General features: G+C 41.4%; 1 protein-coding gene across 1 annotated transcript in view; it reads left to right on the top strand.

Annotated features, from left to right (window-relative positions):
• Window positions 1-20,459, top strand: part of LOC124788692 (UNC93-like protein) — a 471,748-nt gene that overhangs the window by 92,669 nt on the left and 358,620 nt on the right. The window contains exon 2 of the mRNA XM_047255972.1: window positions 17,693-17,879. Coding sequence (XP_047111928.1) covers window positions 17,693-17,879 — 187 coding nt within the window. The remainder of the gene's footprint in view (window positions 1-17,692; window positions 17,880-20,459) is intronic.

Here is a 20,459-nt window from a genome sequence, read left to right as displayed (position 1 = left end):
TCAATGAAGTTAAGGAATTCTGCTACCTAGGCAGTAAAATAACCAATGATGGACGAAGCAAGGAGGACATCAAAAGCAGACTCGCTATGGCAAAAAAGGCATTTCTGGCCAAGAGAAGTCTACTAATATCAAATACCGACCTTAATTTGAGGAAGAAATTTCTGAGGATGTACGTCTGGAGTACAGCATTGTATGGTAGTGAAACATGGACTGTGGGAAAACCGGAACAGAAGAGAATCGAAGCATTTGAGATGTGGTGCTGTAGACGAATGTTGAAAACTGGGTGGACTGATAAGGTAAGGAATGAGGAAGTTCTACGCAGAATCGGAGAGGAAAGGAATATGTGGAAAACACTGATAAGGAGAAGGGACAGAATGATAGGACATCTGCTAAGACATGAGGGAATGACTTCCATGGTACTAGACGGAGCTGTAGAGGGCAAAAACTGTAGAGGAAGACAGAGATTGGAATACGTCAAGCAAATAATTGAGGACGTAGGTTGCAAGTGCTACTCTGAGATGAGGAGGTTAGCACAGGAAAGGAATTCGTGGCGGGTCGCATCAAACCAGTCAGTAGACTGATGACAAAAAAAAAAAAAAAAAAAAAAAAAAAAAAAAAAAAAAAAAAAAAAAAAAAAAGATTTCCAAATGCGCCACTCAGTTCTGCAGCGAATTTCGTCCCAGTCCGCTTCAATAATCGTCTGTCACGATTTCTAAACACACATTTTCGTCCGCGTTGTGACTTAACGCATGACGTTTTTTCCGCTTTCCCTGTATGCGGTATAAATCTTCGATACTCTGGCTCCTGAAACACCAATCATTTCGGCTCCCTTGGTACCGGAAGGACTCACTATACCACCACCAACATTCTGCCCATCTTCTAATCAAGTTAGTTCCGAATTAAGTACTCGCAGTAATGCACTCACAGCTGCACAGAACACTTCTGTGACTACGCCTAACACCTGCAACATGTTCAGCATATTGCGCATGTGCTGTTCGTATCCGATACAAAGGGCAAGCTGCAGGATTGGCTAGCATCTGCAGTCACAGGGTGACAGTTATTGAACTATACGAAAAAGAAACGTAAATTAGTTACAAACTAATGCGTGGAAACACTTCATTCACCATGTTAACATCACTACAGATATTCGGATTGGGTTGTGATATGTTCGATATACTTGCCATCAATGGTGATGATGCGATGATGTAATGCAGATGACTAGCGAAACTCTGCATGACCCGCCGAAGGGTCGGAACATCGATGCAGTCAATGACCTCCTGAATGGCTGTTTTCAGCTCAGCAATGGCTTTGGGGTTATTGCTGTACACCTCGTCTCTAATACAGCCCCACAAAAAAGAGTCGCATGTGTTCAGGCCTTGTCTAAATCAGGGTCACTTTGGATAATGGGAATGAAACTATCTTCCAAAACCTTCTCATGGAACGCTTGGTAGTCACTATGCCATCAAGGAATACGAGTATAGCACCTATTATTCCGCAACTGGATTTTGCACACCAAACAGCCACACATTGTGGGTGAAGAGACCTCCTGATAGCGAAAAGCGGATTCCCAGTCCCCCAAATGTGCCAATTTTGCTTATTGACGAACTCATCCATATGAAATTGGCCTTCGTCGCTACACCAAAACGTACAGCGCGTATATTAATTCCCATCATGTCCCCAGGCCAAAAGTACCGTTTGACCGTCCTAAAGCAAACCATCCAGAAGTTACGACGATTTTATTTCATATAGTTCAATAATCATTACCCTCTGTGTACAAGTGTGTGCATTTCATGTGTCATTTCCATATTTTTGCCGAACCCTTGTATCAAATTCCATGGTTTTATGGCAGCTAGTGTAACTACTCAAGAATAAATAATGGACAGTCATTGATCAATTCCCCCTAAACTGCGAGATAGAATCCGAACAAAAATAGTAGTACGCTTGCAGTATGTCACGACAAATGGGAACACATTCCACTGTACTTGAGGAAGCTGTAGATAGCAAAGTTTTCCGCTGGCAGCGTCTAATAATTGAAAAGAGGATAAAACATAAAATGAAATAACAAAAATAAAAAAGTTGATTATTGACGTACTAAACAAGGAAATGCAGTTGACAGATCCCACACACTAGAGACCGAAATGGCTTAAAGAAATGATAAACACGTTCCACGCGTGATGAATGGTGATGTGAAATACCGTGCTAAGTGAGAGGCTTTTGAATGGAGTTATTTATTTGGAAAGACATCGCAGTTGTCTTGACGATAGAGTGTGTGGAGAAAGTTAACGCTGTGAGAAATGGAAATTGAGATATTATTAAATACAAAGAAGCACATACGGACAAACATCTGACGATCAGAAATTCAACAACGCTTCGGGAACGAGCCCTAAGTGTGAGTGAAGTCAGTGAGCCACAGCGTTTAGCACTTTAAGTGGCACTTAACCTCGGCGCAACATTGTCAGGTGAAATACCCAAGGGGAAAACCACTTTCCTGTGCGGCGCTTACGGCTTGCTGCCTCCGTTATCTCGCACAATGAAGGCTAGTCAGCTATACGCGCTGGCTTATCGTATGTTTTTCCGGTCAGCTGTGCTAGCACGTATAACGAACACTGTATAGAACCACTTCGTGCGTCTGTGTCAGCAATTATCATTACATTAACTTTACATTCCTACGACGAATCACATTCTCGCACTGAAACTACGGACGTGTAGCGCTAATAATAAGAGAGAAACTTTTTTGACACAAGAAAGCCTCACATACCGTTGCAGTTTAGATTCTCTCTATTTTTTATTGATGCAAGCCACAGCTCTCGGCTTTCCATCGTAATGTCGTTAAATGACAGTCAGCCGACAACGTTCTCAGCTTTCAACAATCATACAGACATTTTGGGCTCTCCTGTCATGGCAGTTTTAATTAATAGGAAAGCCTCTTGCACATTCACACGGATTCCTTTTCGGAATTTCTTAAATTTTTTTGGTTATATTTATAGTGTTTAAAAGTGTTTTGTCTTATAACGTCGTTATTAAGATATGGGAGGATGTTAACGCATGTCGTAGGACAGAATACTGCATATACAAAACACACTAATATAATTTTCAAAAGACCTTTTACTGGCAATAAACAAAATTGGAGCCTAACTTACACTAGTTAACATGGTAAGTTAAAAAAATTTTACCGGCAGTAAACGGATTATTTGAAGATACTACTAGCATAATATGGCTTACATAGAGATTTGAATCTTAATTAAAAGCCTATTGACATCATTCTCGGAAGTTCAATTTTGTGCACACGAAAAATGTTTTTCCTGTGGCACAACCGCTGTGACCCCACCTTTTAGATCTAATGCACTGGAGCCATTCGTCATTTCTTTTTGATTTGTGGTATCGTTTCAGGCAATAAATACAAAGCCACAAGGCTGGAGAGAAAGAATGTTACCATGAGAAAGCCTGCGTTTCGGCAGAACATTGACGATATCAGAGACAGACCTATCCGCGTTCTTCCTTGTTCTTGCTTTCAGCAATTCCTTGACCATACCAGTCCTTACTCTCGTACAATTAATTCTTCCTGCTTGAGATTTATTTGGCTGAACCACCCGTTTTAGCACTGCCTGCATTTTATTGTCTTGTACTTTTATTTTTGTAGACTGCTTTTCAAACTGCTTCACTGGGATATCAGCTAGAATGGAAATTAAAAATAGTGCTTAAAAGTGCCCCAACACAACTGCGTAAACGTGCCCCATCGCCATGTCTGAATTAGCTTCTAATCTACAGTAGTAACATTCAGGCTTTCGAATTACAGAAATGAATTTTGTAAAGTAGAATAATCCCCACCCCCCCCATATTATCATGTATTATCTATTCTCATCTCTAAAACGTATACCCCCCTAGGAGCTTCGGTATTTTATTAACAAAATTTACTCACCATGCACAAAAAGACAAACATGTTCTTCGCGCTAAGACGTGCATTTAACTCGTGCCGTGATGTTCGTGACAGCCTTGAATAGGTGCAGGTAGTAATCTGCCACTATCGGTAGCGCTGTAGCGAGAATAGTTCATGAGAAAAGTGCCCTGCGCAAACGTGTCCCATGTATAAATGAGCTCCGGTGTCTCTTACCCATTTATAAGCGAAATAGATTTAGCAACATTATGTTTCTAGCATCATTCACATGTTCAGTAAATTCAGCAATATGTATATTCATGCGAATTTCATTTATGTGACTAAAATATTCAAGATGTAGTTGATAGACCGCTTTAGGACAACACTGAATCCAGTATCGTATTACGGCTTAGTAATCTGTTGTAACTAATAACTGTTAAAGGTAGGCTGTAAACGAAGAAATAAGGCATGCCATTTCTCAACGTCTAGGTCATTAGAGAGACATCAGCCTGAGTTGACTATCATGACATTGACTGTTATTGTGCTGGCAAATGCCACTACTGTCGGGTAATAAATCATGCATAATGATGTAGGTGGTCCATCCTCAATAATGTTCACACAGTCCATAACTGTGATGATGCCTGTCTGCTGCCACATGTCCCGTAGACATCCAGATGTATGCCCCCCCATAGCGTCGTCTGCACATGCACGAGCCCTCTAGGGGCCGTCTATTTTCCCGGTGTCAGTATTTCATAGTATTAGGTTGCATTCCGTGTTCCGAGAATACGCATAGGCTGGCGTTGAGGTATGTGTTTATTTCCTCTATATCTCCTTCTTCGTGTTACCAGTGGATTAACGTGATGTAATTTGCTTAGGCACCATCGACCATTTTTTGACTTGGTTATCTACGTTCGATTGTATTTGATTCACTGACGTACCACCATTTAGCGGTTCATTAGTTTGCTCTGACAACCAATGTTGGATTCCATGTTCAAGCCTCCTCAGTTCTTATGTCTTGGTTACGCGAGTACAGTGTTCTCTGTTTTACATGTTTTTAAAAGTTCAATTTTTTTTTCGTTTCAGTGCTACTCGTTTCAGTTTGTGCTACTCTTCCACGTTTCATTTTTATGCAGATTCCACTGGAAGATGTGGTTTTCAGTGCCACGAAACCGATTATGATCTGATAATAAAAAGTTCAAATACAGCTGAAGCGGCTTCTTAATCGCCAAGATGATTAGTTTCAGCTATGGTTGCCTTGTCTACAAGGTTCTCTGTATCAATTTATTTACAACGCGCGCGAAAACATTCTCAAGCAACATTTTTGCATTATTCCTAGAGGCAAGACCATTATACGTTCTTGCCAACATTGAAAGAGCGAATTGTTATGTGATAAGTTTATGTTAAGCACAAAAATATTGCAAATTAAGGAAAATCTTAAAAATGGTATCATCTTTAAAATTAACTTAATTATGACTAAACAGAAAGACCATTAAGGTAGTAATATGAGGCTCAGCCTAATAATCGTTCTGTTTAATGATAGTGAGGCCAGTTTTGTACTGATATCGAAGCAATGGCCTGTTATATGTTGTTCTGTAAACATTTTATAAATAATAGTTTTCGATTTATCCAATGGAAAGTTGGTTTCCATTTATATCTAATGTACAGCTTTTTGATCTTCCTGTGAAGATGGTCGCTAGTACCGAAACCGGTAGAAAATAAATAATACATTTCTACAACTGATGGCAAATATGCTGTTCTTCAGATTTCTGGCACGTCTATCGAGTCACCTTATTAAACTGTTCCTTCGTATCCTACTTTTCCAGTGACTGGATTCTCTCCGTGAAAACATCCAGCAATATTTAGATTCCTAAATTATTCACTCACGTCGCACGTAACTTGCCACACGTAACAGTAGCGCAAAGGACTCGACAAGTGGACGTTAACGAAGCCCTCAGTATGCGAACGACAGCCTGTTATTGATTGTCTACACAAAAAATGAGACATAAATTTCAGATGCCTCTTGAAGATGCTGGTGAGGGAAAGGAGGGAGATATTTACAAACACAAGATGAACCTTCATTGGTGTGGTATTGACAGACTATTGTGTCTTAGGAAAAAAAATTATCTCAACACTTGTCGCAGTCGGGGGATGGGGGGGGGGGGGGGAATCTGTATGTGAAACTGAATAAAAGGCACTAACACGATCAGTCCTAGTGCTATTGCGAAGTTTTTGGTGCTTATCAACTATGAGTGACACCAGTTACTGAATGCAGAAAGATTCACACAGAATAGTAATAGCTCAGTACTGCCCATACGAAGTGGAACGGAAATGATCACTGGAAGGAATGAGATGTCCATCTCGTGAAACGGACTTTCAGAGAATCGGCGTTCAATGTATTACGTGCTGTAACTTTCTGCCTCCATCGTGGATATCGCTTAGAATCATGAGAACGCATTGAGGGAGATTAGGGTATTTTTACTGCATCCATACGTGGACGAATCGACAGAAAGTTGCCAATATTTACATGAAACACCGTCGGCTTTAACTATATACTGGTATAATGTACGGAATACATACATTAGTAAAATTGTTCCATAGTAGAATTACACATCGATAAGTTTTCTGTATATCTGATTTCACCCACCATAAACGAATGGATATATGCGAAGATGTCTTGATATATTTAGGCCTATGCTTTTAGTTCGACACAGGTGGGAAGAAATAACTCCACTCCGATACGGTAAGGAAACTGCACTCATGCATCACCCCGTTACTTACCTGCGTTGACTCCTGACTAACAACGCTCTCATTGTTTCCTTTGAGTCAACACATCTCCGGTTACAGGGGGGAATGCACCACCTCAGCACGATTGTGCGGCTACGCAAAGTTGCATCATTTCTGCAGCCTTCCATCCTCCTCTGTAACTCACGTTTCTTTCTCAAAGATTTAGTTAAGATACGATATTACGGTCATGAGTTAAAACAGCCTGTTGAGTACTTTTAAATTATAGCAACATGAAAGCACATAGCATAGCTGACTAGCAGGACTACTATCTAGTCCTAATCATACTCCCTAAAAAAGTGCATTTTTGTAAAAGACTTATTTGTCGCATTGCTTTTTCAACATTTTTCAATGGTTCTAATTGCGTGTTGCGTTTTTTTTTTCTTATGCGTCCGCAGTCTTCTGACTGATTTGATATAGCCTGCCTCGAAACCCCCTGCACCAACAACCTGTTCATCTCAGAGCAGCAGCCAAAGTCCTCAACTATAATTACTTATGAGACAAATCCCAGCTTGTGTCTTGACGAATGAAAAACCGCTGACAGGTGGTAGAACTTGGTTTTTGATTGACCACACTACCGGATTCACTGCTACCAGCTGCATCTTTAGATGCAATCTACACATTTAAAAACTAAAACATAATTGTAAACTGTACTGGAAATTTGTGCTATTATATAAAGCTTATTTGAAGAATTGTTCTCAGTAAAATTTAGTACTTTAATTCATCATGGGAGTACACCAAGTTCTTAAGGTATTGCCATTCACACGATATTTTCAAGAATTAAAAAAAGAAAAAAAAAAAACCTAGACGAACGAAGGCAACTCCGGAAGTTGGTCCATAAAATATCCACAGTTAACTTTGACGGGTAGACCGTACCGATAAACTGGCCATTCATTGCGTGTACATGTATCGATAAAAAAGAAACAGTCCTTAAGGCAAAACCGATTTAGAAGATCTTCTGGATCGTGTGTCACTTGCATAGGTGATCCTCCCTTACATTACAGCTAACTGCACAAGCCAAATAGTGTGATGCCTTAAATCCGGCTGTCCAACGTGTTCTCTGTACTATCTTTTTTGTGTTCAAAGATTTCCGCTTCCTCCAAAAGATTTGAAACCTGGCCTCTCTCTTGCCTATCGGCTATTACTCGATTTCCGGCAAGACTTGCAATACTATGCCCTTCTTCCCGTAGGTGCGATGTTAATTCAGACCTGCAGCTTTTTAATAGAGAACCTACCAGTTTTCCTTACGCATTTTTTGGGTCAAACATCGTGTTCGATAAAGTAAACTACCGCTGCGTTATATGTGTCGCAGGAAACACGTTCTCTAGGTCTTAAGCTTTTCACCAACTTTAGAAGAAATGAAATGTGCAGGTACAGTGTTTTTGGATCTCGTACAAAGGCCAATTGTCTCCAAGATAGAACCAAAATATGGCAATCTTCTAAAATTTTTTGCAGTCTGTATCTTTTCTTACTGTTTCTAACCTCTACAACTCCCTTAGGTACCATGGATATCATTCCTGGATGTCCTTATACATATCCTATAATCCTTTCTCCTCTTCATGTCGATGTTTTTCCCATGTTCCTTTTCTGACAGATTCCGCGGGAAACCTGCTCATTTGTTATCATATCAGTTCATGTAGTTTTCAGTATCCTTCTGTAGCATCACATACCAAAAGCGTTGATTCTTTTCCCTTCCGTTTTTCCCTCAGTCATTGTTTCAATTCCACATAATGCTGTGCTCCAATCATATACCTCAAGTTAAGGCCTATGACTGATACTACACTGAAGAGCCAAAGAAACATACACCTGCCTAGCATCGTGTAGAGTCTGCGCTAGAACGTAGAAGTGCCGCAACGCGACGTAGCACGGGCTGGACTAATGTCTGAATAGTGCTAGAGGGAAGTGAGACCGTAAATCCTGCAAGGCTGTCCATAAATCGGTAAGAGTACGAGGGGGTGGAGATCCCTTCTCAACAACACGATGCAAGGCATCCAAGATTTACTTAATAATTTTCATATCTGTGGAATTTGGTGGCCATAAGAAGTGTTTAAATTCAGAACAGTGTTCCTGGAGCCACTCTGTATGGGGTGCCACATTGTCTTGCTGGAATTGCACAAGTCCGTCGGAATGCACGATGGATATGAATGGATGCAGTTGATCACACAGGATACTTACTTACGTGTCCTTTCAGAGTCGTATATAGACGTATGAGGTGTCCCATATCACTCCAACTGCACACGCCCCACACCATCACAGAGCCGCCGCCGACTTTAACAGTCCCCTGCAGATACGCAGTGTGCATGGATTCATATGATTGTTTCCATACCCGTACACGTCCATCCGCATGATACAGTTTGAAACGAGACTCGTCCGGCTAGGCAATACGTTTCCAATCATCAACAGTCCAATGTCGGTGTTGACGGGCCCTGGCGAAGCTTAAATCTTTGTGTCGTGCAGTCATGAAGGGTACACGACTGGACCTTCGGCTCCGAATGCCATTATCGATGATGTTTTGTTGAATGGTTAGGACGCTGACTCTTGTTGATGGCCCAGCACTGAAATCTGCAGTAATTTGCGGTAGGGTTGAACTTCCGTCACATTGAACGATTCTCTTCAGTCGTCGTTTGCCCGTTCTTGCAGAATCTTTTTCCGGCCGCAGCGATGTCGGAGATTTGATGTTTTCCGGAAGCTTTACACTCAAGTTATACTGGTGAGACGGTCGTAAGGTAAAATCTCCATTTCATCGCTACCTCGGAGATGCTGAGTTTCATCTCTCGTGCGTTATCTGTAACACCACGTTCAAACTCGCTTAAATCTTGATAACCTGCCATTGTGGAAGCAGTAACCGATCTAACAACTGTGCCAGCCGCTTGTTGTCTTATGTAGGCGTTACCGACCGCAGAGCCGTATTCTTTCTGTTTACACAGCTTTCTATTTGAATATGCCTGGCTATACCAGTTTTTTTGGCTCTTCAGTGTAGTAGAATTCCTTTAGTCGGGAGTGCCCTCTTTGTTAGTGCGTTTTTCATGACAGATTTGCTTCGTCCTTCATGTATTTTGCTTCTAACGTAGCGCAAATCCATCACTTCTTATACGTCACTGTCACCCAATTTTTAAAGTTTATCGCTAATTGTATCTCTGCTACTCTCACTACTTTCGCGTGTTTTTCGGTTTACTCTCACAGCGTAGTATGCACTCATTTGATAGCGCGTTTAATTCAAAAGGTCCTGCAACTGTACCCAACTTTCATTAACAATATCAGTGTCATCAGCGAATCTTAATATTGATATCCTTTCATTCTGAATTATAATATCTCTCCCAAACCTTTATTTTTTTCTAGTTCGAGAAGTTTTATCAGAGTGCCTTGATTTTTCATACTAGGCTAACTCAAAAGTCGCCACTGTTACGATGTATGGGTGCTGTGGTCGTTGCGACTGAAGCGCTTCCGAAACAAAGCACCCTGCCGTTTGCTGTGTAGTGACTAGTGGCAGCAGAAGTTTCGTCCGCCACCAGGTTTCAACCCATAGCTACCATCGACGGAATCTATGCCGCTACAGACTTAGACGTGTTTCTTTTTCTCGCTCTGTATCGTCAACAGTGGCGTCTACCATCAACTGATCCAAAGTGCTTATGGTCGCGTGCCTGGGACTGTGAACGCTGGTGTGTTTCGTTGCAAATACTGAGTTGCTGACTGGCCTTATTTTATATTCAGAAAGGCTCTGGTCTGACTCAAAAAACTTATGGTATGGCTAGTCTAACGTAAGATGTTTGTTTTAGGTGTATGAGCGCGGTTGACACAGTCTTGTTGGCTTGCTGTATTTAATCAGAGCTCAGTGATAGGACAAGACATAAGTATAGTTTGTATTAACTTTGTTGATGAGCATTGGCTGATGTCTATGCAAAAAAATACGAGCTCATGCTGAAAAGTAATGGCTCCGAAGTCAATTTGTGATGATGTAAAAGTTCTTAAATAAAACAAATGTTAACAACATTCTACATCATTATTCTTCGTGTCTAAATATTTGCAGCCCTCCACCGCTACAGAGGTCGGAGTTGTAGCGTGTAACATGGAGGTGTGTAACGTATTAGATTGCTGCTTACGACAGTAGCGTTTTTTCTGTAAGTTTGATAAACACGGCTGATACACATAACGAGCTCTTAGTCGTCAATAATACAGGTTGTTCGGAAATTTCTCGCTACAAACTTCTAGGACTTGTACAGGGGAGTGAGTACATAATATTCTGAACATGAACCAATGTCCGGAAGCATATCGTTTCCGTTCTACGACGAATTCAGTTCAGATGTTTAACTCATCCACTTCTGATTGAAGAATGAATTGGGCGTGACACAGTACAATTAGTAGGTAACATTTCGAAAGCAAACATAGCGAAACATTCATTTATTACATAGTATATTTATTTGTATTAACACTGAAACATTACGTGTTTACATCATCCCAAAACCAAAAAGTCACCCAGCAAAATATACTTACAGAGCAGTACTGATTCATCACAATAGCGGCTCTATGTGGCGACCACCAACGTTGATTCGTTATTGGATGGATTGTTTGGGGGAAGCGACCAAACAGCGAGGCCATCGGTCTCATCGGATTAGGGAAGAATTGGGAAGGAAGTCGGCCGTGCCCTTTCAAAGGAACCATCCCAGCATTTGCCTGGAGCGATTTAGGGAAATCACGGAAAACCTAAATCAGGATGGCCGGACGGTGGATTGAACCGTCGTCCTCCCGAATGCGAGTCCAGTGAGCTACCACTGCGCCACCTCGCTCGGCCGTTGATTCGTTATATTTCCTTTTGAATTCTTACCTAATAACTGTATTGTCATCACGCCAAAATTCAGTTCCTCAAGCAGAAACGGATGAGCTAGACATCTTAATTGAAACCGTCCAAGAGCGGAAACGTTTCCGGACATGGGTTCCTATTCAAAATATTATGTACTCACTCCCCTCAACAAGTCCTATGTTCTTAACGGGAATTTCTGAACATCCTGTATATTCTCCTTCACTATTCACAACAGTTTGACAACGCTGGGTCAACTTTACGATTCAACGACTGTAGAAATCACGTGGTTTTGAGGCGAAGAACTCGTCAAGCCATATTCGGAGAGCATTTTCATCTGAAAGGGAAGTTCCTTGGAGGTTGTTCAACAGAGAGCGGGAAAAATGAAAATCTGAGGAGGCAAGATCAGGTGGGTGAGGAATGGCTTCCCTACACAACTACTATATAGTGCTTTTTGTTGGTCTAGCAGAATGCGGGCGGTCGTTGTTGTGGAGTAGCATCACTGCACGTAGTCTTCCTCATCCTCTTACTCATCCTTGGACTGCGTCTGCAGGATGTCCCAGATGCGGACAATAAATGTCAGCAGTGATGCTTACACCTCGGGAAAGCCGGCCGCTGTGACTGACCGGCTCTAGGGGCTTCAGTCCGGAACCACGCTGCTGCTACGGTCGCAGGTTCGAATGCTGCCTCGGGAAAGAACGTGTGTGATGTCCGTAGGTTAGTTATGTTTAAGTAGTTCTAAGTCTAGGGTACTGTTGACCTCAGATGTTAAGTCCCATAGTGCTCAGAGCCATTTGAACCATTGGAACACTTCGGGAAAGCAATTTATAGTACAGCATGCCGTCGCTGTTCCACCAGCCGCATAACATTATCTTTTGTGGTTTTCTTTACAGGGAGTAACTGCTCTATTTGGGCTGAAATATTCCTTTATTGTCCTTACGTGAGCATAAAGACACCATTTCTCGTCACCAGTAACGATACAGGATAGGTGTGATAGGTGATATTAACGAGTCAGTTGATGAGGACCAAGCAAAGATGCACTTATGGTTTCCTACTCCTTTTTGTGATTTTTGTTTAGAGCATGCGGTACCCAAACACCCGATTTTTGAATCTTCACCATTGCATGCAACTGTCGCACGATGGTAGGACGATCATAATTCATCACATTTGACAATTCTCAGATACACTAACGTAGATCATTGCTTATTAATGCGTTCGATCTGCAACAAACCCCGAAGGTCTTCCTGAATGTGACGAGTCAGTGGTCAAAACGATCTTCCTTAAAACAAGAAAACTATTTTCTTGCCGTGCTCTGAACAATGATATTATCCCATTCCACGGCCCGAATGTTTATGGTTGCCTCTGCTGCTGACACCCCTCTTTTCTACTCAAACAGAAGAGTATGTTGGAGGTATTCCAATTTCTTCACTTTGAAAAACAGTTTCTAGCATCCGCAGCTCCACTCACTGTCCCCAAATGACTACATGTAAACTCAAATAGGAACAGTGAACCATAAGCAAAAATTTAAAATCCATAAATAAATCCATAGTAACTGAAATATCAACATGCAATACAAAAACGCTGCTTACTTTATGATCCATCTAATAATTCTCTCTGTGTGATAAACAGTGTCCTGCCACACACTAATTACCATTTCTTCCAGTATGACAATGCCGGACCACACTCGTACGCGAAGACATTTGCGACAATCTGACGCCTTATTTTCACTAGCATCGATCATGATACAGTCCCGACTTAGCCCGATCCGATATTCACATGTTTCCATAACTTAAAGCACACATGCGGGGATTAGAGTTTGGTAGTGATAAACCACTGCAGGGAGCAGTCAGTTTATGGGTTCATCAACAGAGTTAAACAGACTTCAGTGCCGGTATCAACAAGCTGTTCACTCTTTGGGGGAAATGTGTTCGTCGCCAGCGTTATTATGTCGAAAAATAAATATGTAGAGATGAAGAATAAAGCTGTAGAATATTAATAACGTTTGTTTTATTTGAAAGGCTTTAATACCTTTGAAACAAAAATTGGGAGGCATTACTTTTCAACCCGGCTTTGTAGTTTTACTTGATTGAGACTTAATGCCATTCATATGACGGTAGTATTTTTCATGCATGAATTATGGGGAATTTATAAATTTGTTTTTATTAAATTTGATTTATTATAATGCCTTTTCGTAAGTTACTGTAGCTGCATTTTGTAATTGCTGAGGATGTTATGGAGATACATCCGTTTTACTGTTTGACATTATGTTGCCTCAAATACATTGAACGAGAGTTTTGAACATTGTTTTCTGTTCATGGAAGTTATTTGAAATAAAAGTGTAATGTGTCTTGAAGAAAAGCATCATACCCACCTCAATCTAGCCCTTCCATCCACTTACTTTGTATCAGTTATTTATGTTATTTATGTATTTATTTACATGTCAATTTCCGTAGGACCAAATTGAGGAGCAAATCTCTAAGGTCGTGGATTGTGTCAGTACATGAAATTACAACAAAGTAATAACAGATAAAAATAAGATATTTATGAACCCAAAAAAAGTCAGACCATACGTTTCAGTAAACGTAGTCAAAAATATAACGTAAGGATCAGCTTAATTTTTCAAGGAACTCCTCAACATAATAGGAGTGACTCATGAGGAAACTCTTCACTTTCGATTTGAAAGCGCGTGGATTACTGCTAAGATTTTCTAATTCTTGTGGTAACTGACTGAAAATGAGTGCAACATAATACTGCACACCTTTTTGCACAACAGTTAAGGGAGTCCGATGCAAAAGCAGGTTGGATTTCTGTGGAGTATTAACTGAGTGAGAGCTGCTTATTCTTGGGAATAAGCTGATATGTTAACAAGAAACGGCAGTAAGCAATGTATATATTGAGAGGGCAATGTCAAAATACTCCAACTAATGAACAGGAGTCGACAAGAGGTTCGCCATCTTACACCACTTACTGCCCGAACCGCCCGTTTCTGAGCCAAAAATTTACTTTTAGCATGGGAAGAGTTACCCAAAAATATAATACCATACGACATAAGCGAATGAAAATAAGCAAAGTAGACTAATTTTCGTAAGGAACTATCACTTACTTCAGATATCGTTCGAATAGTAAAGTCATTGAACCAGATCCTAAACGTGGGCTTTCCACGACAGTTTGCTATCTATCTGAACACCTAGAAATTTTAACTGTTCAGTATCACTAATCATATGCCCATTCTGTGAAATTAAAACGTCGGATTTTGTTGAACTGTGTGTTAGAAACTGTAGAAACGGAGTCTTACTGTGATTTAGCGTTAGTTTATTTTCTACAAGCCATGAGGTTATGTCATGAACTGCGCTATTTGAAACGGAGCCAAAGTTACAAGCAACATCCTGAGCCAAAGTTACACACAACATCCTTTGTTACCAAGCTAGTGCCGGCCGGAGTGGCCGTGCGGTTCTAGGCGCTACAGTCTGGAACCGCGTGACCGCTACGGACGCAGGTTCGAATCCTGCCTCGGGCATGGATGTGTGTGATGTCCTTAGGTTAGTTAGGTTTAAGTAGTTCTAAGTTCTAGGGGACTGATGACCACAGCAGTTAAGTACCATAGTGTTCGGAGCCATTTGAACCATTTTGAACCAAGCTAGTGTCATCAGCAAACAAAAATATTTTAGAGTCACCTGTAATACTAGGGGCCATATCATTTATATAAATAAGGAACAGGAGTGGCACCAGCATTAATCTCTGGGGCAACCCCCCTCCCCCCCCCCTTCGACCGTACCCCACTCAGACCCCACATCACAGCCATTTTCGACACTGTGAATAATGACCTTTTGCTGTCTGTTGTTAAAGTAAGAGGTGAACCAATTGTGAACTACTTCCCGTATTCCGTAATGGTCCAACTTCTGAACCAATATTTTCTGATCAACACAATCAAACGCCATAGTTAAATCAAAAAATACGCCAGCGTTTGAAACCTTTTGTTTAATCCAATCAGTACCTCACAGAGAAAAGAGAATATAGCATTTTCATTGTTAAACGACTTCTAAAGCCGAACTGCACATTTGATAGCAAATTATGTGAAATAAAATGAACAATTATCCTTATGTACATATCTTTCCAATAACTTTAGCAAACACTGATGACATAGAAACTGGTCTAAAATTTTCTGCATTAGCTCTTTCTCCCTTTTTATAAATCGGCTTTACTACTGAGTATTTTAATCGCTCAGTAAACTGACAATTGCTAAAGGAAAAATTACAAATATGGCTAAGTACAGAGCTAGCATGTGCCGCACAGTATTCTACATCTACATCTTCAACTACATACATACTCCGCAATCCACCATACGGTGCGGGGCGGAGGGTACCTCGTACCACAGCTAGCATCTTCTCTCCCTGTTCCACTCCCAAACAGAACGAGGGAAAAATGACTGCCTACATGCCTCTGTACGAGCCCTAATCTCTCTTAACTTATTTTTGTGGTCTTTCCGCGAAATATAAGTTGGCGGCAGTAAAATTGTTCTGCAGTCAGCCTCAAATGCTGGTTCTCTAAATTTCCTCAGTAGCGATGCACGAAAAGAACGCCTCCTTTCCTCCAGTGATGATCAAACCTACCAGTAACAAATCTAGCAGCCAGCCTCTGAATTGCTTCTATGTCCTCCCTCAATCCGACCTGATAGGGATCCCAAACGCTCGAGCAGTACTCAAGAATAGGTCGTATGAGTGTTTTATAAGCCGTCTCCTTTACAGATGAACCACATCTTCCCAAAATTCCACCAGTGAACCGAAGACGACTATCCGCCTTCCCCACAACTGCCATTACATGCTTGTCCCACTTCATATTGCTCTGCAATGTTACGCGCAAATATTTAATCGACGTGACTGTGTCAAGCGCTACACTACTAATGGAGTATTCAAACACTACGGGGTTCTTTTTCCTGTTCATCTGCAGTAATTTACATTTATCTATGTTTAGAGTTAGCTGCCATTCTTTACACCAATCAAAAATCCTGTCCAAGTCATATTGTATCCTCCTACAGTCACTCAACGACGACACCTTCCCGTACACCACAGCATCACCATCAAACAGCAGCACATTGCTAACCACCCTATCCAAAAGATCATTTATGTAGATAGAAAATAACAGCGGACCTACCACACTTCCCTGGGGCACTCCAGATGAGACTCTCACCTCCGATGAACACTCACCATCGAGGACAACGTCATGGGTTCTAGTACTTAAGACGTCTTCGAGCCATTCACATATTTGGGAACCAATCCCATATGCTAATACCATATGCAGTGGGGCACCGAGTCAAACGGTTTACGGAGGTCAAGGAATATGGCATCCGTCTGATACCCTTCATCCACGGTTCGCAACATTTCATGCGAAAAAAGGGCGAGTTGCGTTTCGCAGGAGCGATGCTTTCTAAAGCCGTGCTGATGCATGGACAGCAACTTCTGTGTCTCAAGGAAATTCATTATATTCGAACTGAGAATATGTTCGAGAATCCTGCTAGGCACTCCATCATATCAATGAGAGTCTTTAGTCTTCAGTGATTTAATTATTGACTCAATCTTCCCCTTGTCTGTTTCACAGAGGAGTACTTCAGACATCAATCTCGCAAAGGCATTTGCTAAGAGAGTTATGTGATATCCTGTAGAAACTAACTTTTTTGATTTAATTCACCAGCAATGCTCACAAAATGATTGTTAAATACTGTACATAGATCTGATTTATCAGTAACAGAAATATTTTTACTACGAAGTGACTTTACATCGTCGACCTTGTGATGCTGTGTAGACACTTCCTCAACAACTGACCATATGGTTTTAATTTTATCCTGTGAATCTGATATTCTATTTGAGCACCACATACTCTTTGCCTTCCTAATAACATTTTTAAGCTCCTTACAATAGTGTTTGTAATGGGCGACTGTAGGTTGATTGTGACTACTTCTAGCATTCTGATATAATTCCCGCTTGCTTTATCGCGCCCGTTAGCGAGAGTGGCATGAGAAGTGCTGCTGTCTTCTAACCAACTCGTAATTAAGTAGCTGCTTAATTCTATAATCATACTGAAACCACAGTTAGGAAAAACGTTCTAATTTCTTTCAGATGTCTACCTTTGAATACTGAACCACCCGTCATAAGGGTACCTCTTGTCAAAGACACGAAAGAAATATTCGTAAAAAGAAGATGTGCAGGTTCCAGACGATACTGAATGTCGGACTGGTATGTTCTCAGAGGACGAGTGCGGCACGGAGATGACCGACATGCGGCGCGACTCTGCGGCAGAGCGGCTCCAGAAGCTGAGCGGTCCAGAACCGGAGGAGGACGCACCCGCTGCTCCCCTTGTGTGCTCCAGCCTGCCCACACTGGTTCTGGAGAAGGGCCAACAACGTCCAAAAGACCTCGAGGCGCACGAGGAAAGGTTAGTAAGCGCCCTAGTGTGATTTAGCGTGTGATTGACGGACACCTTACTTCCACTTCACCACCACGCAGTGAGCGCAGCTATCCTGTGCATATGTACAGGATGCTTAACTAATATACATTTTGGTGACAAAAGACATGGGACAGAGATATACTCATATACAGGTGGCGGTAGTATTGCGTACACAAGGAACTAAAGGGTAGCGCATTCGCGGAGCTGTCATTTGTACTCAGGTAGCGACGAGAATTAATAGACTTTGAAAGCGGAAGGGGTAGCTGTAGGATAGACGAATGGCATATTCCATTTCGGAAATCGTTAGGAAACCAATATTTCAAGATCCTCAGCTCCAGGGTGTGCCTAGAATACCAAATTTCAGGCTTTACCTCTCACCACGGACAACGCAGTGGCTGACGCCAAGCACTTAACGACCGAGAGCAGCGCCGTTCGCGCAGTGTTGTTAGTGCTAACAGACAAGCAACACAGCGTAAAATAACGGCAGACGTCAATGTAAGACGTTCGACGAACGTAACCACTAGTATAGAGCGGCGAAATTTGGAGTTAATGGGTGACCCTTGGTTTAGGCGTAGCGCCGTGAATTAGTAATCGGAACGTCCTCTGTCCCGGGTTCCAACCCTACCACCGCTTAAATTTTGAATGTAAATTGTCAGCATTGGCAACCGAAGACTTCAGACATAAGAAATCACCCTCATTCTGCCAGCGGCATTATCAAAGAGGGCGGGAGGAGCGGACAGAGGTTCAGGGAACTCTCTTTCTCTTGGGGTGCGAAACTGCCCCTAACAGGTGGAAGAATCTCAGGGAACTCTCTTTCTCTTGGGGTGCGAAACTGCCCCTAACAGGTGGAAGAATCAGCAATGATCAACGGCGTGACGATCCAGGAGGCAATGTAAACCACTGCATTAAAGACACACGATGTGTATTCACAGGACATGTGGCCTGTAATAGAAAGAGTCTAATGAGGATTGTTCTCTTCAGAATCGACGGCAACCAACCACAATAATTCAGGACCACATGTCGACGTTGCAAGCAGATCAAGAGGTAGAGAAACTATATTACGCTCCTGAATCGATAATTCAGTACGTAAAGGGAGGTTAAACTCTAATTGTCGTTGATGGTTGGAATGCAGTAGTAGGGGAAGGAACAACAGAAAGCTATACAGGAGAATATAGGCTTGGTACTAGAAATGAGAAGGCAAGAAGACTAATTGACTTCTGCAATAAATTTCAGCCAGTAAAACCGAAGGCCCTGTTCAAAAGGTGGAGACATACTTGGAAAAGACGAGGAGATACGGAAAGATTCTAGCTGGATTACATTGTCACAAAGAGACTTCGAAATCAGATAGAGGATCGTAAGGCGTATCCAGGAGCAGATACGGACTCAGATCACAGTTTAGTAGTGATGAAGAGGAGGCTGAATTTTAAGACTACTCATGAAGAATCAGGCACAAAGAAGTAGGATACGAAAGTACTAAGAATTGCTGAGATAAGCATGAAGATCTCTGAGCCTGTAGATACTGCAGTGAAGAATAGGCAGTTCGGTTCAAGAGAAATTAACATCTCTGGAAAGGGCAGTCACAGAAATTTTAAAGAAAAATACAGGAACAAAGAAGGTAGCAGCGAAGAAACCATGGGTAAGAGAAGTAATACTTCAGTTGATCGATGACAGGAGGAAGTACAAAAATGTTCAGGGAAAATCAGAAACACCGGTCGCTAAGGAATGAAATAGATAGGGAGTGCAGGAAAACTAAGACAAAATGGCTCTATGAAAAATGTGAAGAAATCGAGAAAGAAATGACTATCGGAAGTACTGCCTCAGCATACAGCAAAGTCAAAACAACCTTTGGTGAAATTAGTAACAAGGGAAATACTGTACCATTAAGAGTGCAATGGGAATTCCACTCTTAAATTCAGAGGAGAGAGCGGATGGTTGGAAAGAGTCACTGAAAGCCGCTTTGAGGAGGAAGATCTATTGTTGTGAACAGTTTTAATTTTTTGTTTATCCTGAGTTTTTATGTTATGTGGTCTGAAAATGGTTGTGAGTTTATATGATACTGTGCTACCATGGAAGACTGGCAGATCTTTTCATTTCTTTTTTGACTTGTGATGGTGGTGGTGCTTGCTTAAGTTTACTTTGGATTTTTTCACATAGCGTTTTTTTGGGGGAGGTGTTATATCCATCATTTTTGGCTATTAATTTTAGTATGTTCATTCCTTTACATATGTCTGCTTCACTGATGCGGATGCGAACTACACGGTTTACAGATGACTTCAAGAACATGGATGCTGTTGGTTTGGGTGTCATGAGGTATTTTTACTGGCAACATCAGTGGTAGTGAGTTTTCTATATATTTGGAAAATATACTTGTTATTGTAATCGTGAATCGTCATATCAAGGAAATTAATTCCTTTCATGGTCTGATTCTGATATTTGGGTGCATTATATTCATTTCATCTGATAGGTTATTTAGTTCTTCTTTTGTACCACTGAAAAGTGTTATTGGTTCATCCATATATCTTTTATAACATACGATTTTTCCAGTGAATTGTGGATGAATTAAGTATA

The sequence above is a fragment of the Schistocerca piceifrons genome, chromosome 3 (assembly GCF_021461385.2).
Source record: "Schistocerca piceifrons isolate TAMUIC-IGC-003096 chromosome 3, iqSchPice1.1, whole genome shotgun sequence".
Lineage (NCBI taxonomy): Eukaryota > Metazoa > Arthropoda > Insecta > Orthoptera > Acrididae > Schistocerca > Schistocerca piceifrons.
Note: the sequence above shows the minus strand (reverse complement) of the source record. Positions and strands in the feature narration are given on the sequence as shown.